Raw genomic sequence first — 25549 nt, forward strand, 5'->3', positions numbered from 1 at the left:
TAATGATTAACCTGCTACCACAGTGTTAATGGACATACCCAGAACAACTTAATTCTGAGAGGTTTTTTTTAACCTTATGAAGAGATGGGGTGAGCCTGAATGTTTGGTGTTCTTTCCTTTCTATGTTTTATTGCAGATGGAGTAGTATAAATGTTGATTGGTCATTTGGTCTGCAAATCAGGCTATATTTTAACTGCATCATTAGGCTCTACTTAGAGTCTAGCGACAGATGGTATGAAATAAATATTAGCACAAACTCTGCCTTGCATTTTGTGTTATGACACTGAATAGTTTTATTAACAGAATAACAGAAGTCAGAGCCCTGCTAACATCCTTAGTGTTTTTTTTTCTTACTAGTTCACTACTGTTCACTGAATGGGCCCCTCACTACAAGAAAAACATTGAGGTCCTGGAGTGGGTCCAGAGAAGGACAGTGAAACTGGTGAAGGGTCTGGAGAACAGATTGTCTGAGGAGCAGCTGAAGGAAGTGGGTTTGGTTAGCCTGGAGAAGAGATTGAAGATGGGAGACCTTCTCACTCCCTACAACTCCCTGAAAGGAGATTATAGTGAGGTAGGGGTTGGCCTCTTCTCTGTAATAACAAGTGATGGAATGAGAGGAAATGGCCTCAGATTGCACCAGGGAAGGTTTAGGTTCATATTAGAATAAGCTTCTTCACTGAAATGGTTCTCAGGCCGGGGAACAGGTTCCCTATGGGGGTGGTTGAATCCCCATCCCTGGAGGTGTTTAAAAGATGTGGTGCTGAGGGACATAGTTTAGCACCAGTCTTGGTGAAGTTAGGTAGTGCTTGTACTCAGTGATCTTTAAGATCTCATTCAGCTGAAATGTTTCTATGATCCTGTTCTATGATCATTATCACAGAAGCTGGAGAAGTCTTTGAAAGTTCCTCCAGAAGCTCGTGGAGCTGTATTTTGTATCTCATCTACATAGTTAAGAATCTTCTTTGGCATCTTACATCAAACCTAAGTATTCATTTAAAGAGAGAAACTTAAAGCCTTTGAGATATAACTTTGCTTTGGTTTATTTTGAGTTATCTCTCTGGATCTGACAAAGCACCCTCATATCTGCAGCAACTGTTTTTATCTTTATCAAGCAACAAATGAACAAACTCTCCTCAGTTTCATTGCTGAGATGTGGTCATGTCACAAAGGAATTGGTTTCACACTGGTTTAGGCAAAGAAAAGCCATTAGCAATGTTAGAGATAGAATTATGAGCTCTAGTAGAGGCAGAGAGTAAAAATGCAAACTGAAGAGTAAGACTTGAGGTATCTTCTTTCCTGCTCCTGTCATTCGCTTATGACTTGCAAGTAGCCTGATGGAAAGTCTTGGAATGACTTTCTTGTCCTATGTCTTGCATTCATGAGGCTGGAAAACATCTGAGAGCACTTTTTTGACCCTCTCTGAGCTTCAGAATGAATTACATGCAAGAGGAACCAACTAACATTTTGCATTTCCAGGAGTATTAGAAAGTTCATTGCTTGATGACAGCAGAAATGAGCTTACTTAGGTGAAGATATTTCCTATAGTTTCCCTTCTCCTTCAAAGCCTTTTGCATTAGTCCTATTTAAGAGGCTTTTCAAACCTTTCAAACTCTGATAGAGTTTCCTTCTCTTTTTAGTATGGGTAATGATCATCCACTTGCCTTCTGAGCTCAAGAAGGGACAGGTGTCTTAACAACCATATTACCTTCTCTAATCAATAAGTAATGTTATCTATTCTCTTTAAAATAACTGTTGCTTTGCTTTCCAGTCCCTTCAGTTCTCCAGATGACACAGTAAAACATTAATGAAGGTTAATTGCAGTACTCACTGCAGTTTTACAGCTCTAAATAGTTATACTTGTATGCAGACAGTTTGCTGGTTGTTCTCTGTTTTCACTCCATCTGTTCCCTCACTATCTTTTTTTCCTCCCAAAGAAAAAAATATTTCCTTAAAGGAACTTGCCATAAGATTTTCTTATGTTGCTTTTGTGCTATGTGGTGATGACCAAGAGGTGGCAATAAAGACCATCCAGTATTTTGCATGTCTTCACAATTTAGCCAAGACAAAAACTTCTGTTATCCAGCTGAGGACCTATAGATAAGCCTAGCCAGAAGCTTGCCTTTTTTCTCGCATCTGCTGCTTTCATGAATGGTAGTACTCAGGTATGTTGTTATACCCATGGTGAATCCTGTGAAGTTGAAGGGCTTTACTTAGGTGTTGGTATTAGTCTGTGAAGACCCTTTGCATGTTTTGGGATTCTCCTTGGCAGTGCTGCAGATAAGTCATGGATTTTCTTGAATTTAGGTAGACAGATTATAATTTGTTTCTGAAGCTCTAATAAAATGTATAGAGTAGATATGAAATCTCTTTGTCTCGTAGATCTTTGGGTTTCCAGAAGGGATGTAGATTCCTGTAGAAGGAATCTTAAGTTTGGCAAAGTGCTTAGGAAAGTATGGTGTATTTTTCAAGTTTTACTTTGGTAGACTTTGTGCTCATGGTATAGTTTTTCTCAGTTGACAGAGATCTACTTAGTTACATCTTTAAGGAATATCTCCGCTCAAACCTGAAGTTTACAACTGCACTCTTCCATTTACCATACAGAGAGTATCACATCATGCTTCATATCTGCACAGGTGCTTCCTTTGAACCCATAGCTCATCCTAAAAAGGACTCAAGAGGAAGCACCTGTGAACATACAAGTTTTTAGACTTGCAGATTGAAAGGAAGGACTAATGGATTTTGCAATCTTTGGCTCCTAAGAACTAGAGTTCTTGGACAAGCTGACTCTTTCTTTCCCAGAATAGTTTTCCTCTTTATAGGATCAGGAATCTCATTTATTTTGAGATCCTATCCAGAATACAGCCAGATCTCTTCAGGTACTCTGGATGCTTATGTATGTCTGATTGTCAAAGTAAAGAGGTGAGGTTGTTTTTCCATGTAAATGTTTATTTTGACAGCTAGGTAAGTCTCTCAGTAGGAATATGATGTTTTATATTCTATGCAACTGACTTAATGGTATGATTTAACTTGAGTATGACACGAGTACTCATCAGCTGCACAGGTTCTTCTAGTCACCTCATAAGTCTTTGTTGGAAGAAATGCTATCTTAACTACATAGCTTAGGTTGCTGGAGAATATAGAAGACTTAAAACCTCTTCATATGCTCAATGTATCAGCAGGAGGAGAGACCTGCCAGAAGAGGTGAAGAACATCTGCATTTCTAAATCATGGAAATTAATCATAGACTAGCTGACATCAGAGGCATTTCTTGAGGTCATCTAGTCCATGTCCTACTCAGAGCAGGGTCTGCTAGAGGAGACTGCTTCTAGACATGAGCAGTTGAACCTGGAATTCACCCAATAGTGTGAGAAAAATGTTGTGAATTTTTAGTTATTCTGTTGGGATTCCTTGTTGGACCTGTTGCTGAAGGTTTGATAATTCATAGAATGCTTCAGTTTGAAAGAGGTAATCTAGTAATCTAGTCTAAACAGCCTGCAGTCAGCAGGAACATTTACAACTAAAGCAGGTTGCTCAGAGCCCCAGACAACCTGATGCAGAATGGTTCCAGAAATAGTGCATCTACCACCAATCTGGGTAATCTGTGCCACTGTTTTTCCACCCTCAGAGTAAACAATTTCTTCCTTCTCTCTAGTCTAAATCTACCTCCTAGTTTAAAACCATCACCCTTTGTCCTGTCACAGCAGGCCCTGCTGTGAACAGACTGTCCTCATCCTTCTGATAGGTTCCCTTCAGGCAGTGAAAGGCTGCAATGGGGTCTCCCTGCAGCCGCCTTTTCTCCAGGCTGAACAACTCCAATTCTCTCAGCCTGTCCTCACAGCAGATGTGTTCCAGCCCTAGGATCGTTGTTGTGGCTTCCCCTGGACACTCTCCAACAGGTCCCTGTCTCTTCTGTGCTGAGGACTGCAGAGGTGGATCCAGCACTGCAGGTGGAGTCTAAGCAGAGGGGGCAGAATCCCCTCCCTCCACCTGCTGCCCATGCTGCTGGGGTTGCAGCCCAGGACACAGTTGGTTATGGGCTGTGAGCACACATTACCAGCTCATGTCCAGCTTTTCACCAACTAGCACCCCCAGGTCTTCTCCACAGGGCTGCTTAGTCTCCATCCCTTTATCCCTCACCCTGGATTGTTATCAGGGATTGCCTCAACCATTGTGCAGACCTTTCACTTGGTCTTCTTGAACCTCATAAGGTTCGCACAGGCTCAAGCTTGTCCATGTTGCTCTGGATGAGATCCCTTGCCTCAGGTGTGCCAAGTGCACTGCTCAGCTTGGTGTCTTCTCTCAGACTTTTCTTTTTTTTGGTTTTTTCCCTTTCCAATAGGGATCCAGAGCTTTTTTTGCCAGCTGTTGTAGGTAAAGTCTTTCCTGACAAATTCCATTTTTCATAGTCAGAGGTTGCATTCTTCTTCTCCTGCCTGTGTGTGGTAGTCTTGTAAAGCTGTGGTGCATCCTGCAAAGTTCCGCTGCTGAGATTCTTAAGTCTTTTGTTTGTTTAATTTAAATGACTGACTGGTTGCATAAATACCACTTCTTTGCACTTAGTTTTGCTTATTAAAAATAAATTTTTTTTTAATTTGATTTTTTTTTTTTCCAAGAAAGACAACTATATGTGTTTCTTCTCTGTATTGTTTACGCTAGAACTTAATGAGGAAAGTCGTCTTCAGCGTCTGCAACTCAAGAGTGAGCTTTCAAGTGAGAAACTGAAAGTGAAACAACCTTACTTTCTATTGCTGAAGGAGAAATAGGAAAAGTAGCTGAAGTGTAAATAGTAGTGAGAGCATTTCTTCAGAAATTATCATCTGGTAACATCTGAAAAGAAACTCAGCAATATTTTTGATCTTGCAGGAATTCCTTTCAAGGAGAAGAACATTTGGTTTTTCAACAAATTGTATTTGTACCCTTGGCATTCCGTTTCTCTGCAGAGCAGCCAGCGCTCAGTTCCATGAAAAGACAAAGGGTTAATGTGAGAGCAGAGAACATGCACTTAAGAAATGCACTGGAACAGGTTGCCCAGAGAGGTTGTGTAGGCTCCAAGCCTGGAAGTGTTCAAAGCCAGATTGGATGGAGCTTTGAGCAACCTGATCTGGTAGAAGGTGTCCATGCCTATCACAGGGGGTTGGAACTAGGTGATCTTTAAAGCCCCTTCCAACCCAAACCATTCTGTGATTTGCCAAGTGTTTTCCACATCTAAGGATAACTGCTTTGAGACTGTTTTACCCTCTTCCTTCTGTAGTGGTAAGGAAGAGGAGTTGCTTGCAGAAGCTGAAACTGAAGTCACTTAGTATCTATAGTCTAACCAAGTATAACGTACTATCTAGCATTAATAATCTGAAAAATGAAGTCTGCAATGTTTATGGCTATGGCAAAGGGGTAGAACTCCCAACTTTATTTCTGTTGCTATCTGTAAAATGAAGGAAATAATCAATTCCAGCAACACTGTGAAGGAAGAGGGAGTCACACATTAATTATTCCTAGGTTTGATTTATAGATAGAAGATTCTGTGTTGTTGTCCAAGGTAGATCCTCCTTTCTATTTAGGATATTTTTTTTAAATTAAGGAAATATCCACAGCATTTCTTTTTTATCTTTAAGAAGGTAGAAATCCAGGCAAGCTGAACTAGCAGGAAATCATGGTGTGAGTGACAAATAAATTCTCTGAGGGCAAGTGAAGCCACTTGCTGCCTGTGTTTCTGTGGCTCCCCATAACTTCACCTTCAGGTTGTCAATAAATTTTCGCACAGCAACAGAAGCAAATTTTCTTCAGTTGCTTCGAGTATTTGCCTTTGCCAGTAGTGAGAATGGTCAGAGAATGTTGAAGTCCTCAACTGCTACTTAAACATTTCAGCAGGAGAATTAAGGACTAAAAGGAATGTTTAGCAAATCAATATGCTGCTTGGTTGTGTCTAAGGACAGGTAAATAAAAACAGAGTTGTAAGATACCCTAAAAGTCTGGTTTATTTTTTCTTGCTTTTAGTTTCTGGTTTATTTTGTCTTGCTTTTAGTTTCACAAGCAAATTGATACCAGTGCATTGGTTTCCTTCTGACAGGTAGGTTTGGGAGTTTTAGTTGAAAGTGTGTGATGTCAGAGTACCCAACCTTACTCTCATTAGAGTGTCAGTCTTTGGTTGACATTCATTTTAAGTGTATTGGGGAAAAAAGTTCACAGAGACAAGTGTGGCAATGCCAGCGGTGAGCAGTGTGAGCAATATGGCAGTGTAGGCTTAGAGCCTGACATGGTGGTAGGCCATGCTCAGCATAAGTGCAGAGCCAGCTAGCAGTGTAGAAAAACAGTGCTGTGCCTGCATCGTGTAACTAAAACAAGACACTGGGAGCTATAAACACAGAAAGTTATCTTGGGACAACAGGACATGCACCTGCATCAACAAACCTCGTTGTGTCATTAGTAGTTGGACCAATAATCTATAATAGTGCGATGTGTGGTCACTCATAGGGAACCAATGAAGCCATGCCCACAAGGCTCTCCGAGTTTCTATAAGTTGTAGACGTTCCCTTGCTATGCACTTCTGCCTTTCCTTTCCCTTCTTCTTCTATGCTTTACTTTACTGTGCTATACTCGCACCGTAGGCCTGCAATACTGGGACAATAAAGGAACAATACTTGGTCATATTGGTCAGCTGTATTGACTCCAATCTCCGTCATCCATAGACAAATGCAGGTGTTTTTCTAATGATGAGCTGTGCTGTGGAAGAGAAGCCATCTCTTGCTCAGCTAGAGCTGTTATTAAAGGATGACCTGTCTGTAGTAACTCTTATCAGTCAAATCAATCCATGAAGCCAGTCCCAAGGACATGCTGGGGTATAGTGGTATCAGCTGGTGAATTAAGATCTTCTTATTTTGGGCCAGAGTGGAGTATTTCTTATTCCACAGAGTGCTGCTTGTGATATGCCACTGCATGATTTATAGGTGCCAGCAGTTAGGTTTTTGTAGGCTGGATCAATGGGCTGAGGTCAACTGTATGAGAGTCAACAAAGCTAAGTGCTGGGTCCTGCACTTGGGTCACAATAACCCCATGAATGCTCCAGGCTTGGAAAGCTGTCTGGCAGGAAAGGACTTGGGGGTGTTGGTCGACAGCTGACTGAATATGAGCCAGCATGTGCCCAGGTGGCCAAGGCCAAAGCATCTTGGCCTGTATCAGGAATAGTGTCATAAGCAGGAGACAGGAAAGTGATTGTGCCCCTGTACTCAGCACTCGTGAGCCCACACCTTGAGTGCTGGGTTCAGGTTTGGGCTCCTTACTACAAGAAGGACATTGAGCTGCTTCAGCGTGTTTAAAGAAGCGCAAGGATGCTGGTCATGCAGTTAGAGAACAAGTCTAGTGAGGTGCAGCTGAGGGAACTGGGAGTGTTTGGCCTGAAGAAAAGAAGGCTAAAGGAAGACCTTTCTGCTTTCTACAACCTCCTGAAAGGAGGTTGGAGTGAGGTGGGGATCAGTCTCATCTCCCTAGTAAGAGGTGACAGAATGAGAAGAAATGGCCTCAAGTTGTACCAGGGGAGATTTATGTTGGATGTTGGAAGAAACATCTTCACTGTGAGGGTTCTCAAACACTGGGACAGGCTCCGCAGGGAGGTGGCTGCATCCCCATCCCTGGAGGTATTTAAAACACACAGAGATGCAGTGCTGAGGGACATAGTTTAGCACCAGATTTGGCAGAGTTAAATCATGGTTGGACCTGATGATCTTAAAGATCTTTTCCAACCAAAGCAGTTCTCTGATCTGTTTTTTGTTTGTTTGGTTGTTTTTTTTTATCTTGCTCGAGTAACAAACTCAGCCTGGACTATGTAAGGTAGAACAACAGCTGAAAATGTCTGACTGACTAGGTAACTGAGGGACTTAGATGACCTCTAGATATGCCTTAACCTCAACTATAATTTAATTCTATGAGAAATTAAGGTTTTGTGCTCTGTAAGTGTGTTTAGGTGAAAAAGGGAGTGGGGAAGGAAAAATGGAGGAAAAAAAGGGGACAAGAAAGCATTAGTAAAACTCAATCAGGAAACTACAGATTCAGTCATGCTGATTAATAGAGTGTCATTGTTAGAAGCTGCCAGGTCTAGGTGCCACTATTAGCACAGAAAATAAATTGAAGAGTATTGTGAAATCTGTGGAACACTTGCAACCAAGCACAGGTAAAGTTAGGCTCTAAAAAGAGGGCTTTGAAGGTTTTATGAGTAGGAGCCCAAAGTCCTATATAGGCAGTTACAACCAAAGCCCTGCAAAGGCAAGGATTGTGTGTCCTCTTGGATTTTAGCTTTTCCTAGTAGAAATTCCTAGACTATGAGACACGTTCCTTATTTTGGTAGGAAGTAGTGGTGAGTTCCAGCTGAAGTATTGGAAAATCTTTCTTGCTGCCTGAGTGTTGGCTGGTTTGTAGCAGCGATGAGTAGGTACTTCAGAAGATCTTAAAAGCTGTCCTGGAGACTATGAGTAGTCACTGCCTGTTCCTATTTCACTGTTTCAAGACACCATTATGAAACAGGGTTCAAATGTTGTAATTTTTATTTATTACAGAAAGATTTGTGCCTCTAACAGTGCATATAAATGATTGGATCTCAAGGATCTAAACATCTCAAATGGCAATGTAGGAATACTCACTGACAGGACAACAGGTCTAGTAGTTCATTCCACATATTAGCTGAGACCTGAGGAAGCTCCAAAATACATGTATCCAAGTTCTTTCCTGGCAGGTATTCCTAAAACATGTTTGTCATAGATTGGTTTGGGTTGGAAGGGACCTTAAAGGTCATCTAGTTACAACTACTGTCCTGGGCAGGGACACTTCCTACCGGACCAGATTGCCCAAAGCTCCATCCAACCAGCCTTTGAGTACTTCCAGGCATGACCCTCTGCAGTCTCTCTGGGTAACCTGTTCCAGTATCTCACCACCCTCTTCTTCCTAATGTCTGATGTCAATCCAGCTTCCTCCAGTTTGAAGCCATTACTACCGATCTTGTCACTACACAACTTTGAGAAAAGTGCCTCACAAGCTCTCCTGTAGCCCCCTTCAAACACTGGAGGGCTGCTGTAACGTCTCCCTGATGTCTTATCCAGGCTGAACAGCCCTAGCTCTTGCATCCTGTCTTCAGAGAAGAGATGCTTCAGCCCCCTGATCATCTTGGTGGCCCTCCTTTGGACCTGCTGTAACAGTTCCATATCCTTCTTGTGATGGGAGCTCCAATGCTGTAAAGATCATTGAAGGTGGCATCTCAGCAGAGTGGAATAGAGGGGCAGAATTCCCTCCCCATACCTGCTGCCCAGGCTGCTTTGGGAGCAGCCCCAGGACATTGTTGGTCCTGGGCTGTGAGCACACATCACTTGAAGCTCAACATGAACATCAATCAGCAGCCCCTAGCCCTGTTCCTTGCACTGCTCTATCTCCATTCTCTGCCCAGCCTGTGTTTGTGCTTGGGTTTGCCCTGATGTGTGTGCATGGAGCTTGCATCTAACCCTGTAGAACTTTGTGAGGTTCACACAGGCCCACCTCTCAGTCTGTTCAGGTGCCTCTGGATGAAATCCCTTTCCACCAAGGTGTTGACCACACCACAGTTTGGTTTCATCTGCAAACTTGTTGAGGGTGTTTCGATTCCACTATGTCCTTGATGAAGATACTGAATAGTATTGGTCCCAGTACAGATCCTTGAGGGACCCCACTTGTTACTGGTTTCCACTTAGACATTGAAATACTGACAGTTACTCTATAGTCACAACCATTCAGCCAATTCCTTATCCATCGAGTGGTTCACCCATATCAGATCCATGCCTTTCCAATGTAGGGACCAGTTAATGTTAGCTGGTGTTCTGTTTGATTTGACTTTGAGAGTAACATCTAAAATCATGCAGGGTGGATTGCTGCAGGGGAAGGGTAAGATGCTTTCTCTGGGGTTGCACAAGAGGTACAGCAAAGAAAGAAGCAGAACTGATCTTAGCAGTGCATGTTCTAACCACAAAGTGTTGTGCAAATCTTAAGGCAAAATTGTAATAAAAAAGAATTCCTCACTTTTGGACCAAAAATGTTTTGTCATATTTTATTGTCAACTGCTGTAAAATCTGCCAGCTTTGTGACTCATGACCGTGCTGGATACTGCATTTGCACTTTAGACTGCAGCTGACTGTTGCCTTAGGCACTGGTAGTTTTTAACTGTGTTTGAGCTTGGTTCTTTCATCACAGCTCAGACACTGGGATCTGCATGGACTGAACTGTCACAATCATGTGTGAAAAGGGGGAACGTTTTTCAGCTAACAGAGTTCTTGTCACCTTTCATCTGTAAAAGCCACTGCATGTATCTAAAGTGGTCTAAATGGATGTGCTACCTAAAGCCAGGAGTATTTAATAGTCATAGAATCACAGAACGGTTGTTGCTTGAGGGGACCTTTAAAGGTCATCTAGTCCAGCCGCCCTACAGTCAGCAGGGACATCTGCAACTTACAGCAGGTTGCTCAGAGCCCCAGACAACCTGACCTGGAGCGGTCCCAAGGATGGGGCATCTACCACTGCTCTGCACAACTTGGGCCATTGTCTCAGTACCCTCGTGGTAAAACATTTCTTCTTTCTATCCAGCTTAAATCTTCCCTCTTTCAGTTTAAAACCATCACCACTTACCCTCCTGAAAAGATTCTCCCCAGCTTTCTTACAGATCCCTTTAAGTACTGAAAGGCCACCGTAAGTTCTCCATAGAGTCTTCTCCAGGCTGTACAATTCCAGTTCTCTCAGCCTGTCCTCACAGCAGAGGGGTTCCAGCTCTCTGGTCAATTTTCTGGCCTCCTCTGGACCTGCTCCAGCAGATCCATGTCTTTAGTTAAGAAAAAAGTCTTTAATACTTTTTCTGGTTACTATTGGAGAACTGCATTGCAACTGCATTTGGACACCATGGAGTGCAGGGCACAAAGTGCCTGTTAAGTCGTTTCTTCATTGTATTTGCTGGTATTTTATTACACAACACATACAGAAAGCGACAATGGTAAAAATATAATCTTAAGTAGTGTAACAGACACAAAAACCTTCTTGTTTCATCTTTTCTTATGCAAAATATGTTTCCCTTTACAAGTTAAAGGAGAATATGCTTCTGGGCTGCAGCAGGAGGTAAGCTTCCAGTAGGGATGTGCTGCAGTGAGAATTAGTCTGTTACAGCTGCATATGTCTGATGCAACCAACTTTGGGAAAAGTTTTTACTAGATGGATCCCCTACCTACTCAACACGTGGAGACTGAAGTTTTTCAGTAATCATAGAACCATAGAATTGTTTTGGCTGGAAGAGATCTTTAAGATCATCATGTCCAATCATCAGCCTAAGACTGCCTTGGCCATTAAACCATTTCCTGAAGTGCCATGTCTGCATGTTCCTTGAACGCCTCCAGAGATGGTGACTCCTCCACCTCCCTGGGCAGCCTGTTACAGTGCCTGACCACTCTGTCACTAAAGAAATTTTTCTCAATATCCAACTTAAACCTCTTCTGGCACAATTTCAGTCAATTTGCTCTCATTCTCTCATCTCATGCTAGGGAGAATAGATTAACCCCCACCTCACTACAACCTCCTTCAAGGAAGCACATTTCTGCTTTCCAGCCTTGTATCAGAAAGCAGGTGGGTGGGTGGGATGACGTGTGGGAGACAGGAGAGAGGGTGATGTTTTTCTTCTGACAGTTAAATCACTTTTAGAAATTAAAGCAAATCTCTCCATGAGGCAGAGGGGATTCTTTGGAGACTCTGCCTCCTTATGCACCTGCCAGGGGACACCCTGCATGCTGCACTCCAGCAACATTCTTGGGTGCTAAATGACATCTTTTTCAGGGGGATCCATACAACACTGTTTTCATGGGACTCTGCTGAAGAAACCAGAGACTATTTTTGCTGAAATTAAGCCTTTAACAACCTTGTCTTTATAAAGATCAAATGAACAGATGCAATCATTGTAGAATAGCTGTATCTCTATAGCCCTCTCTGAAGACCTTGGTACAAAGACTGATATTTTTGTGGCTGTAGTCACTCTGAAATGTGACATTTCAGAACAGCATTTGATATCATGTTCTAATGAGATTTTTAAGTGCTTGCCCTGGGCAACGTCCCATCCTTTACCATCGTTTTGACATTCTCATGAGACAGCAGCAGTGTTTAAGACTTCATTTCTTCAAGCACATCTGTCCAAGGAGGTAATGGAAGAGTCACCACAGTAGTAAGCTTGTTATTCTCCATTAAAGCTAAAAGGAAATGGAACACTTTTACTTTTTTACAGGGCCACGGGAATGGCAACACTAAAGAATTTTGGTTCGTGCTCCAATGAGAAAAACTTCTTTGTGAGGTGATGGAGTACTGGAACAGGCTGTCCAGAGAGGTTGTGGAGTCTCCTTCTCTGGAGGGATTCCAAACCCATCTTGACATAGTGATCCTGGGCAATCTGCTGTGGGTGACCCTGCTTTAACAGGGAGGTTGGACAAGCTGGTCTCCTGTGGTTCCTTTTAACCATGCTGGGGTTCCGTGATGCTGTACTTTCCTGATGGGAGGAGAAACAACTCTAACCCAGAGAGTGTTAAGCTTAGTGAAATGAACATCTTTCTGCTAGTTTCTTTTTTTTCCTTAAACTCTGCTCCTTACAGCATGTCAAGCCCAGTTTTCTGTGAATTTTACTCCTTTGTACTGTCCCCATTCCCTTTCTCCCAGCTGCCTTTGACACTCCCACCAGAATACCGATAACATTTGGTGTGACTAGGCAGGAGCTACCTACATACTTCTTAATTAACCACTATGTACGTACGGGTGGGCCAGCTGGCTTTCTCTCAGCAGAATTTGTCACATTGGCTTTTGCCTGCCTTTCCCTCACTTCAGCTGTTCTTCAGTGTCTCTCTCTTATAATCATCCACCACCTTTTCTTTTTCCTTTCATAGATTCATAGAATGGGTTGGATTGGAAGGGACCATAACCAGTTCCAAACCCCCTGCCACGGGCAAGGACACCCTTCCACTAGACCTGGTTGCTCAAGGCCTCATCCATCCTGGCCTTGAACATCTCGAGGGAGGCGGGATTCACAACCAGCTTGAGCAACCTCTCTTACTACAAAGAAATTCTTTCTAACATCCAGTCTAAATCTGCCCTCTTCAAGCTTCAATCCATTCCCTGTCATCCTGTCACTATAAGCCCTTGTAAAAAGTCCCATCCTGGATTTCTTGTACGCCTTCAGGTACTAGAAGGCCACTGTAAGTGTCCCCAGAGCCCCAATTCTCATAGCCTGTCCCCATAGGTGAGGTGCTCCAGCCCTCTGATTATCTTTGTGGCCCTCCTCTGGACCTACTCCAGCAGTTCAATGTACCACTTATACTGGGAACACCAAAACTGGACACGCTCTTAATAGCTTGGGGATGAAGACCATACCAGTCATTTCTAAATCAGTTTGGAAGAGAGAAAGTCTTGGGAGTGGGAGGAAGGAGATCCTTAGAGGACATCTACCTCAGAATCTTAGTTTGACTCAGGAATACATCTTGAGAGTGACCATACATCTTTCTTCTCACTGTAGCTTGGTTTGCTCTGTGCAGTGGTTTCAGCGATGGATTCCTCCCATTGTAAACCAAGAGATGTGTTCAGGAATGCGCTGAATGTGCTCCAACTTCTGATATGTGTTTAATCCATGGGACTGCACTAGAATTAATTCAAAGCAAAACTGCCAAGTGTGGCTCATGTAAATTCTGGATTTGTGCTACCAGCTGTTTGACACTCCAGATCCACTCTTGGTATCTCTATTCTTCTTGCCAATGTAGATGTAGCCTTTGCTGTCATTTCCCTGAGTTTAATTTTAGCAAAACATTCTGAAGCACTCCTGTCAAATATTTATAGCAAAGATTTTGTACAGTTGATTCACTGTTTCCCAGTCTGGAGTAAAACCCTGTTGGAAGAGGAGGATATTTTTCTTCAGTAGCTGATTTGTGAGATTCAGAACAGAGGTAGTTGAGAAGATTGCACTGTCCAAGATCCTCCCTATCCTAGATCCTCTGCTTTTTAAATGCACATATACTCTGGAGCTCAAAGATAAATGTAATATCTTGGAAATTAACCTATTACTACTTGGCCATAAAAGCACATTGCTGGCTCCTGGTGAACTTGTTCACCAGGACTACCAGGTCCTTCTCCACAGAGCAGCTTTCCAGCAGATCAGCTCCTTACCTGCACTGGGGCAGGGGCTTATTCCTTCCTAGGTGCAGGACCCTACTCTTGTCCTTGCTGAATTACATGTGGTTCCCTTCTGCACTGCTCTCCAGCATGTCCAGACAGGGTGGCCTGATGAGGTGTCAGTCTCCCTTCCCAATTTTCTGTCATTTTACTTTATGAGAATCACAGTAGTGGGAGTTTATTCAAATATTTTAAGCATTTCTGTCCCTTTGAGAAGAATTTCGCACAGGGATTGTGAAATGTCCCCCTGGTCCATAAAACACTTCATAGAAATACTGCCAGTGTCAATATGACAGTTGGGATGGTTCTGCTTTAATAATTCAATATACAATACTCTGTTTTAGTGAACTTCCAAAACAATTTTCTCTTCAAAACATAGTTGGCTTAAGATCAAGAATTGAATGAATTCACCACATGATCAAAATGAAATGTGAAGAAAATGGAAACATCCTGTGCCTTCTGTTTTCATTTACTTCTATCTGTGTATTCTTTGTGCCAGTTGTGTTATCTAAACATATTTTTAATTCCAATTTAGTTTGAAAGTGTTTTCATCATCTTCTTGCCCCTCTATGATACCTGCAGCTTATAATGGATTTTTTTGTGTGTCTGCCATTAAAAAAAAAACCCAACCCAACCCACACCAAAACCCTATTCCTGTTTCAGTATCAAGTTCAGTAAGACCTGAAAGGACATACAGGATGGCTGAGCACTCAGGAAGGAGGAACTCTTGATCACATCATGTGGTTTAGCCCCTTCTGGTGAGACAAACAAGAGGAGTGGTGCCAAGCCTAAGCCAATAAATTTTGCTAAGCTCCTGAAGTTTGGCTCCTTACTGTCAGTACCAGAAGGGTGTAGGAATGGCATACTGAGCAAAGCAATAATGGAAGTAGTTTCAACGAGTCAAGTGGCAGAAAAAAAGAGGGAGAGAAAGAAAACAGCAGCTTATGCAATGAGAAATACATTGATTAAAATAGTAAAAGTAACTTTCACACCTTGATCTATTCTAAAGTACTTGTAATCATGATGACAAATATAACTTAAGCTTGAGAGAGGGGATTTCAGAGTCTAACTGAACTACATCAGATTTATCACTTGTGTTTTCTTTTTAACCCCATGAAAACAGAGATACTGCCTGCTCTGCTAATACTCTGTGCATGGTGTAATTAGCACCATAGCAAAGATACTCATTGCTGCTTTTTAAGGTTAAGAAATGTTTTGTAAACTCCAGGGAGCTCCTTCTAGATGACTCTTTATTGCACCAATAATTTTTCTGCAACTCTTAAGAAAAATCAAATGAAAAGGCAAACAACCCTGAGCTTTGTCCTTTAAAAAATGAGCAGTTATTCTCCAGAGCAGTAGGGCTGAAGATACCATAAAATCATAGAATCATTTAGGCTGGAAGAGGCCCTCAAGATCAATGAGTCCAACCATTAACCCACTGTACCAAGTTCATCAGTAAACCATAGCCCCAAAGCACCACATCTCCACAGCTTTTAAGCACGTCTGGGGATCACCTCCATCACCTCCCTGGGCAGCCTGTTCTGATGTCTGGTATCTCTTTCAGTGTTTGGTTTTTTGGGTTTTTTGTTTGGTTTTTTTTTCCCTAATGTCCAGCCTAAAACTTCCCTGGTGCAGTGTGACACCATTCCCTCTTGCTCATCCATTCCTGCAGGCTGACAGAGTTTGGAGTTGTCCTGGATATTGTTGCTTCTGGGACATACCAGTGGCAGATGACACTACAGAAATGAAGGGAATAACCTGTTGTTTCTTTTGTCTTGGGTAAGGGTGGAACAGTGGGAATTTCATAGTATTTTATCATCGTAGTGGAGGCAAGATTCAGATTGTTCTATGTGAGAGTTTCTAATGAAACTCTTTCTGGTTTTCAGAAGTGGTTCATGTTAAGTAAATTTAAACCCCTCAGGTGTGAGTGAAAGGAAGGAAAAAAGCAGACCTTAGTGCAGCATTTCCTGTTTTTCTGACATTAGGATTGAGCATTTTGAACTGTTCTTCTCCTGTTGTCCTTCCTCTCTTGTTCTGGAAGAAGAAAGTGAGATGTTACTGTGTTGTATACAATGGTATTAATCTTAGCCAAGAGTTGACTACAGTTTAGGTCTTGGGAGGGAGGGAGGGAGGAAAGGATGGATGGGGGTTTGGGCACTCTTAGAGAATAGTGACTCTTCATTTTGTGGAAGAGGCAAGTCAAACCTCTTTCATTATGTGAATCTGTAATGACACTTGTTGATGGACCCTGGAGAGGAGACATCACAGAGCTCTTAGAGTTGTGTGTACATATATTATAGCGATGGTTTATGTAGTTTGCTGTAGGGGAAACTAGCAGATATTCTTCTAACATTTATTCTGTTCCAGCAAAAAGATAGCAAATCACCAAGATTTGACCTTCTTTCCATAATACTTTGGATAGATAATTAAGCTAGAAAGCTTAATTTCTCTTCAGAGTGTTGCTAGAAATGATCTTGTGCACCTCCCCAGCCTTATTACCTATAAAATAAGTGAGGTATTGAACCGATGACCTGTTAAGCAAGCAAAGAGATGAGGAGTTGAAGCAGTTCAGCCTCATCACTGACTTGGTGGTTTTCTGATGACACTGTCACCATTAGCAACCATGTTAGACCTTTATGGTTTTCACCCCAAGGATTGAGCTGCAAGTAAGTGGGATGCTTGAAGTCAGGTGTTGTTAGTCATCCCTTTTTTAAGGTACTCTTCAGCTCTGCTACCATCTGCAGTAACATTTGTCCTGACATGACACTGCAGTGTGTACATTTATATAATATCATCTCTTTGTTTGTTTTTCAGGCACACGATGAATCCACTGATACAAGTTACAGCTAGCTAAACAGCTATAAAATGCCCAAATTTGGGTCTACAAAAACAGTTCACATTGCAAATTCTGACAGTGATAGCACCATGGTGGAAAAAACAACTGCAAGAAAGGTAACAAAGTGAAATCCATGTCCATTTAGTTGCAGTGAGGTGAAGAGTATGTGCTTTGTTGTGGGGTTTTGTTGGGAAGAAGTAAATGTGAATCTGTATTCTGATCTCTTGAGTGAAGAAACAAAAGCCTGTAGGTTTTACATGGTCTTAATAAAATTAAACTAGGAAACGGAAATTCTGCCTTTTATTCTGACTTGTAGCTTAATTGAAAAGGAAGCTGGATGTGTTGGATTCATTTGATGTAAATTAGTGCTTAGTTTCCATGTCTTACACCATATAAAGTCTTTTTACAGTCACAAGAACAATAGTACATATTTTATTTAATTTCATAGTGTCTGCAACAATCACATAAAACATTTCTGAAACACAGATCCAATGAACCAACACAAGTTTCTTGCATTCCTTTGTTACACTGGGGCTTGTTCCCTCCATTAGGAGAACTTGAAAGCCAAATGCTGCAGGCGAGTAACTCCTGTACAAGGGAATCCACTTCAAAATTGGTACCATCCATTTTTGAGTACTGGAAAATGAAGGAGTGTAGGAGCTCCAGAAACACTGCAGGGTGGTTTGTTGTTTAGAATTATTCCTTAATTTTCAAACTGGAGCCTAGCTGTGAATAGCCCTCTTTTTCATTTTGTCTGCTGAGTACACTTGCACACCAGACTAAAGTTTATCTGTAGAACTAATGAGTAGCAGAAGAATATTCTGCCTTGTGAGTGATGAGTTGTATATTGCCCTAAGGAGACAGAATCCCATTTATCTCCTAAAAGACGTTAAAAACTCTCTTCTCTGGAAAAGAAGTGTGTGTGTGGTCATATTTACTATTTTATTGAAGTCTGTATTCACTGTAAAACCTCTCAATGGATGGTTGTAAGACACAGAGAGATTAAAAAATAAAAGGATAAGATCCAGCATCTCATTGTATTTGTCTTCTGAAAGCATGCATGGAAAACTTTGAACGTAGTCTCGTTGCAGTTTGTTTTACGGGTCCCAGTGAGGTGAAGCAAAGGTGGTAGTTTCTATTAGCTGTGGTGAGGTACTTGGATAAGAAGAGGAAGATAACAGAATAAAATGGGGAGAGGAAGTTGGCTTACTAGTAAAGAGATGAAAAAATGTTGGCTTTTCCAGGGTTTTTTTGTTCTGCTTCTTGTTTGGGATGTGGTCAAGTTAACTGAGGTGTCATTCAGTACTGTGAAAGAGTGGGGAATGCCCAAGGCCTGCAGGCAGCAGGAGCAGGAAGGCTACTGCAGTGAAATGTAGTGCTGTTAAGGAGTGCCTTTTTATTTACACACTTGTTAATAAGTAAAGATTTTTAGGTTGCTTAAACCCCCAAAATACTGTCTGGCTCTAGAAACTCTCACTATCTTGACACTTAAAAAGAATCTTTTAACACAGGAGGATCTTGAAGGCATAACCAGCAGCTGATAGAAAAAATGATTGGGTTTTTTTTTAATCTTTATTCTGCTCAGAATTTGAAACTTTAAAATGTATAACACAAAGGTTAAAATGAATTTTCATCTTTTGTTCACTTTCATCAACTTTTTTAAAGTTACCTTTTTTCCCCCCCCTTTCTTTGCTCAAGGTATGGCTTGAAATTCTTGGAACACATTTGTAGGTGTGAGTGTATGGAACTAGATTATCCTATTTTTATAGTGCAGTTTATAGGCTTTCAGTTTAACATAGAAATTAATCTGGAATTTGAGTTTAAATAAAAATGAAGCAATCAAAGAGTTGACTTGCAAGGCCCCTTTCCCTCCTCTACTCTCCACCTCTGACTCCCTCTCACCTCCTCTACCGGTTGCTTGCTGCTGTTGTATTAAATGGAGCTAGTTTCCCAAATGGGTGTTGAAGGAACATAGCAGCGATCCTGGTGCCCTCTTCAGCATTCACTGTTTGTCTTGACACCTTCCTCTACAGTCATGTCCTGCTTCTGATCCTGTTAACTGCTCCCTCTCTGCTAATAGCAGGAGCAATTACAATTTCTGGGCTGTGTACCCAGAATCCCTACAATACCCTACAATCTCTGCAAACTCAGGTTGTCTTCTGAAGCAGACAAAATATTAAAGAAGATCTGAATTCATATGAAGATAGGAATCACTCTTTCCAGGGATCAGAAGTGTGAGTGAACATGGTGTCATTACCAAGAAGACCAGGGGTATCCTGGGGTGCATTAAGAAGAGTGGCCAGCGGGTCAAGGGAGGTTCTCCTACCCATCTACTCTGCCCTGGTGAGACTACATCTGGAGTATGTGTTTAGTTCTGGGCTCCCCCCTTGAAGAAGGACAGAGATATACTAGAGATTGTCCAACAAGGATGATGAAGGGGCTGGAACACCTGTCTGATGAGGAAAGACTGAGAGATCTTGGGGTGTTTCAGTTTGGAAAAGAGAAGATTGAGAGATCTCATTAAGGGCGGGTGTTAAGAAGAAGATTCCAGTCTCTTTTCAGTGGTCTCCTGTGATAGGACAAGGGGCAATGGATACAAACTAGAACACAGCAAGTTCCACCCTCAAGACATGAGGAAAAACTTCTTTTCTGTAAAGCTGCCAGAGCCCTATAACAGACTGCCCAGAGAGGTTGTGGAGTCATCTTCTCTAGAGGCTCTCAGAACCTGTCTGGATGTGCTCCTGTGTGACCTGCCCTAGGTGATCCTGCTTTGGCAGGGGATTTGAACTTGATGATCTTCAGAAGTTCCTTCCAGACCCTGCCATTCTTTGATTTACCACCAGCAAATAGGGAAAATTTTTATTTAATTTAGAAATTCATTTTTCATTTAATTTATTTCATCAGGACTAAATGATTCTATCTTTAATGGTAACATAAACCCCTTTCGTTGGCATAGAGGTTCAGGTGATGGTTAGTACTTATCAGGTGTCTCCAACAAAGAAATGTTTGCTGTTAAGACTGATCCATCAGTACAGGAATTAGAAATAGGGACAAATGTCAGATTCTGTCTTGTCTGGTATTTGAGGTGAAGATGCCAGTGAAAGCAGGATTCCTTAGAATCCTTTTACCAAGGACATAGGTACAGAATCACTATGCAAGCTAATTACACTGATACCAAAAAGGAAGTTGATAAACTGCTTGCAGTGTTATGTTTGGTCTGGCTTACTATTCCCTTTGGCACGAAGAATAATGTAAGGTTAGAGTAATGGAGAATTTGGTTTGGGCATTGTGTGACATACAGTGGGTATAGAATCACAGAACCCTTTTGGTTGGAAAGAACCTCTATAATCAAGCCCAGCCATTATCTCACTCTACCAAGTCTGGTAGAGGAGGTTATAGTAAGGTGGGGTTCAGTCTGTTCTCCCTTGTAACAAGTGACAAGACTAGAGGAAAGAGCCTCATATTGCACCAAGGAGGGCTAGGTTGGACATGAGGACAAACTTCTTTCCCAAAGGGTTGTCAAGCCCTGAAACAGGTTGTGATGTAGTCACAATCCCTGGAAGGATTCAAAGCTATGTAGACATAGTGCTTAGGGACATGGTTTAGTAGTGACTTAGCAGTGCCATGTTCATGGTTGGACTTGATGATCTGAAAGGTCTCTTCCAACCAAAATGCTTCTATAAATGAACAGTAATGTTAGAGGACAGCACTCCCCCCAAAAGTCTACTTTCTTCTGAAAATGCAAACTGTAATGGCTTAAATACATGGTGTAAAACTATTCCAGTGGTTGCAAAGGATCTCTAGAGATCATCTAGTCTAAGCCCCCTACCAAAGAAGGCTCAACCTAGGGCAAGCCATGCAGGAGCACATCCAGGTGGGTTTTCAAAGTCTCCAGAGAAGGAGACTCCACAACCTCTCTGGGCAGCCTGTTCCAGTGCTTTGTCACCCTCACAGTAAAGAAGTTTCTCCTCGTGTTGAGGTGAAACCTCCTGTGTCCTAGTTTGCACACATTGCCCCTTGTCCTGTCACTGGAAAAGAGCCTGACACCTTTATCCTGACAGCCACCCCTCAGATATTTATAGACATTGATGAGATCCCCTCTCAGCCTTCTCTTCTGGAGACTATAAACACTTGCAGGATTTGGTTTTCCTTTCATAGCTGAGGTAATTTTAGCTCTTCCTTGCTGTGCATTCTGCTGTTGGATGAGAGATGTAGTGAAGTTAGCATTATAAGACTTAATCTTTCATATTTGTCCAGTGGAAGTTAATGTTGCTTTTGCTGTTCTAGGAACCAGTAAATAGTGTGTGTTGAGGTCTGCAGAGAGCTCATAAAAATCATTAGGAATAACCTTCCTGTTAATAAGCTGAGTTTATGTCATATATGCTTCAGGGTTCATGTATTTTATACCAGTTGTTTATCTTGGGAGCATAAAATAAATCAAAAAGCTGGTAAGTGTACGCAGCAAACAGACATTTAATGTCTGCATGAGATATTTTACAACATAAGGACATAATGGAACTTACATTTATCTGAATTTATACTTCAGAGCGCACACAGGCAAGACTCAGGAAGCAAATGATAGATGTGTGGTCCAAAGGAGAAACACATTTGGGCCTTGTAAGAAATTAAGTGTCTTTGAAGAGTCTAACAATAGTGCCCAAAGCCATCTGAATACCATACAGAACGTGCTTCAGTATGTAATTAGCTTTGATAGGCAGAAAAAGAACACTTTTTCTCCCAGGGCTGAGTACAGCTGCTACATTCTGTGGCACTCTGTTGTTTCCTTTTGTCTGTTGTCATTGATTGTAGCTCTACCAGACAATAGAACTGGAGTGGGATATCAAGGAATGGTCCAAACTGCTTTTTATTAGCCTTCCAAGATACTTTCTGTCGAGCAGATGAAAAATGTGTTCCTCATCAGAGAGGACAGAGAAAATACTTCCTTGTTACTCTGTCCTCCTCAGCATTAAACATTGAGTTCATCCCATTTGCCCCAGAGTGGAATAGGCTGTACTCTGCTCTTGACAGATGTTTGCCAGACCTTTCCTTTCAAGCCTTGCCTGATGGAAATTCCAGCCTGTTTGGATACTTACACTGACCAGCATGGAGTTGTCTCCTGTTGCAGTCTACGACCATTAAATGTCCTGCGTCTGTAGCCGATGATTTTAAGGCCAGGCTGGATGTGGCTCTGGGCAACCTGATGTAGTAGAAGGTGTCCCTGCCCATGGCAGGGGGTGTGGAATTAGATGATCCTTGGGGTCCCTTCCAACCCTGACAATTCTGTGATATGGAGAGTATGTAATGCCTCTGCCTTTGCAGCAGTAGTTGGTGTATCTGGACATTATCTTGTTTTCAGTGTTTTATTTGGCTAGCAGTTTTCACCTTAAAGAACCTTTTTAGAAAGTCCATACTCTCAAGGTAGAGCTTGCTTTATACAAGACATCAACTTCATTTTAGATCTTCATTTCTGGTTGCTTCCATGGATCCCATTAAATTAAACCTGCTTTCTACCCTGTAGAGGAGGTGGCCCTGCTGTCACAGGGCCCAGGAGTAGTTGGAACAGTGAACGCTCACTCTATTTCCCTGTTCCAGTCTATGGGGTTTGATACCTCCTCTTGCCTTCCTTTACTTGACATTGAGTCCAGGAGGCTGCTAAGTGTTTTCTAGTTTTTAATGTGGAGTCTTGTGGTTACCCAGTTGATTATTTGTAGCAGTTTGTAGAACCTTGATTTTATCCTGGATTTTTCAGTTTTGATTTGCATTTAGGCTGTATTTTTAATTTCACTAGCCATTTTATTTACCTTTTGCCAGTGCTCTTTACTTCTCCCTCTCTCCAGTTGTGTTTGCATCTCTATTTCATCACCATCACTATAAATACTAACTAGCACTACTGTGCAGACTCCTTAAAAACCCAGCTCACTGCATCTTCTGAGTGGGAAAGTCCACCACTGGTGGTAGCTAAATGGTTTTTCTTTATTTCTACAACAGCTAAGGAATAAAACACTCTTGTGTTTTTCAGTGTATTCCGTGTATAGCCTGCTCTGTCATTTTCAATATATCTGTTTGAAAGTGCTCATTTTTAATTGCCTCTCCTCCTAATTAGATCATCACAAAATTAATATTCAGTGATTGCCAAAGAAGCAGTTCATCAGTCAAAATATTTAACAAAACCCATGTACACAGTTGAAGAGTGTTGAGCTGCCTGAGAGTAGGAAGACTCTGCAGAGGGATCTGAACAGGCTGGATTGATGGGCTGAGGCCAGTGGGGTGAGGCCAAGTGCAGGGTATGCACACGGGTCACAGCAAACCCCTGAATGCTACAGACTTGAGAAAGAGTGGCTGGGAAGCTGCCCAGTAGAGAAAGACCTGGACTGTTGGTTCACAGTCAGCTGAACATGAGCCAGTGCATTCCCAGTTAGCCAAAAAGGCCAACAGCATTGCCAGGGGAGGTTTAGGCTGGATGTTAGGAAGAAGTTCTTCACAGAAAGTGATTTGCCATTGCAATGGGCTGCCCAGGGAGGTGATGGAGTCACCATCACTGAAGGTGTTTAAGAGGAGACTGGATGAGGCACTTGGTGCCATGGTTTAGTTGATTAGATGATACTGGGTGCTGTGTTGGACTTGATGATCTTGAAGGTCTTTTCAAACCTTCTCAAACACTGGACCAGTCTCCCCAGAGAGGTGTTTGAATCCTCATTCCTGGAGGTGTTTAAAAAGCACAGAGGTGTGGTGCTGAGGTTTAGCATCAGACATGGTAGGTTAGAGAATGGTTGGACTTGATGATTTTAATTAGAGGCCTTTTCCAATTGAAACAATTCTATGATTCTGTGGTTCTGATATATTAGTGGTTTCGTCTGATCATCTGTTAAGAGTCATACAAAGCTGTGGAGCTGCGATAGCTGGCAGAGCTGGGTGATGTGTTTCTGCAATATGTAATGAAGAGATTATGTTAATAGTCTATGTTGCATCTTGAGTGGGGTGGGTCAAACCGTTAGGATTGCAGAGCAGCCTTCTAAGTGATCTTCTCTCTTTTACATACTTTGACCTTTTATGTTATCAGAATAACCATAAGTTCATATTGTGCCCATCCAGCTTTTTCTGTGTTTAGCTTCAAGTTAATGGTTGTGAATTCAATGATCTTAAGGGTCTTTTCCACCCAAAATGATTCTATGAGTATCTTTTGTAAGTCAAAAAATCCTAGATTTATCCAACTAAAAAAAAAGTCCAGATAGCTTGTACCTACTCCTTCTGAAACTGACACTAGTTTTAAAAGCTTATTCAAAGATTTTCTAATTTCCTTAGTAAATCTTGCTTTTTAAAGTGAAACAATGCATATTTTTTTCATGTTGAAATAGAATTCTCTATGGGTGACTATAGATGGATAGTTGCTCAGGGAGGTAGTTGAGGCCCTATCCTTGGAGATATTCAAGGTCATGCTTGACATGGCTCTGGTCAATCTGATCGAATGGAGGATGTCCCTGCTCACTGCAGGGTAGTTGGACTAGGTGACCTTTGGAAGTCCCTTACAACCCAAACCATTGTATGACCCTGGGATTACAGGGTGAGGTGGGAGCAGAGGGGTGTTGTTGGAAAGTTGTTTTGTCATTGCTGTGTTAGTGCTCACAGTCTGAATTGCAGGGTGGGCTTTTAATGTGTTCTTAATGTCATTATTATGTTATGGTCCAGGAAGGAAATTGGAATCATTGTTAAGACTTGACAAATTCTTCTCCAGTGTGTGTGTTCCTTTGCTTATTAATCAAGGCTGTAACAATGAACAGCAGTCAACAGTGATATTTATAAGCAGAAACAACACAGACTATACTAATTTTAAAAAGAAATTAATTACCTTGATTATTTTTAGTAAGGTTAATGTAAAATGTTTGGCTTAAACTCTGTAATGCACATCCTTACACACAGGTACATAACATTCTCACCTACGTTTTCAGCTTTATAAGACTTAACTCTTCTTGCTCTGAAACTACTTAGTATACTTTTTCTTTATATTAGAGCAAGGACAAGATTGCCTCCTATGGCAAGAATCCCAAAGTGGATAGATGTGATGTGGGGAAGGAGATGAAAGAAAAGCCTTCCATAAAACGGAAACTTCCTTTTACCATTAGTCCATCCAGAAACGAAGATCGGAACTCAGACACAGGTAGAGCCTTTTCTTCTTTCCATACCTTGGTAAAATGTGTCGTCCTTTAATTGTGTGGTATGGTTTTATATTGAATTGTTGTCCCTGCAAAAAGAGGATGCTAAGTATAAAAGTTGCCTGCTTGTCATTAGCAAGACCTAGCAAGCCAGCATAGTTTTTCCACATTGTCATTGTTTTCTAACCTTGTTCCTTCGCTTCTGTTGCAGTAACATTTTTTTCTGCTTGTTGTCATCTCTAGAGGCCTGTTTGTTTAAACTAGTAAACTGAGGAAATGACACCTAAGTGTCTTGGTTTGTGACACAACTGTCAGCTCTTTGGGGAGGGAGAGTGGGAAAGATTGATAGATGTTGTGTCCTCCATAGGAAAGAAAA

The 25549-nt window shown here is 41.7% G+C and overlaps 1 protein-coding gene across 4 annotated transcripts in view; it reads left to right on the forward strand.

Moving 5' to 3' along the window:
- ANKRD12 (ankyrin repeat domain 12) overlaps positions 1-25549 on the forward strand; it is a 63345-nt gene that overhangs the window by 4123 nt on the left and 33673 nt on the right. For 3 of the 4 annotated variants that reach the window (XR_010988453.1, XM_068147601.1, XM_068147602.1), the window contains exons 2-3: positions 17002-17139; positions 25031-25178. Coding sequence is in view for 3 of the 4 variants with exons in the window: in XM_068147601.1 (XP_068003702.1) it covers positions 17053-17139; positions 25031-25178 (235 nt within the window). In the remaining variant the exon portion in view is untranslated. The remainder of the gene's footprint in view (positions 1-17001; positions 17140-25030; positions 25179-25549) is intronic. The other variant, XM_068147603.1, reaches the window with a different exon arrangement.

The sequence above is a fragment of the Melanerpes formicivorus genome, unplaced genomic scaffold (genome assembly GCF_026170545.1).
Source record: "Melanerpes formicivorus ecotype bairdi unplaced genomic scaffold, bMelFor1.0.p_v2 SCAF_15, whole genome shotgun sequence".
NCBI classification, from domain to species: domain Eukaryota; kingdom Metazoa; phylum Chordata; class Aves; order Piciformes; family Picidae; genus Melanerpes; species Melanerpes formicivorus.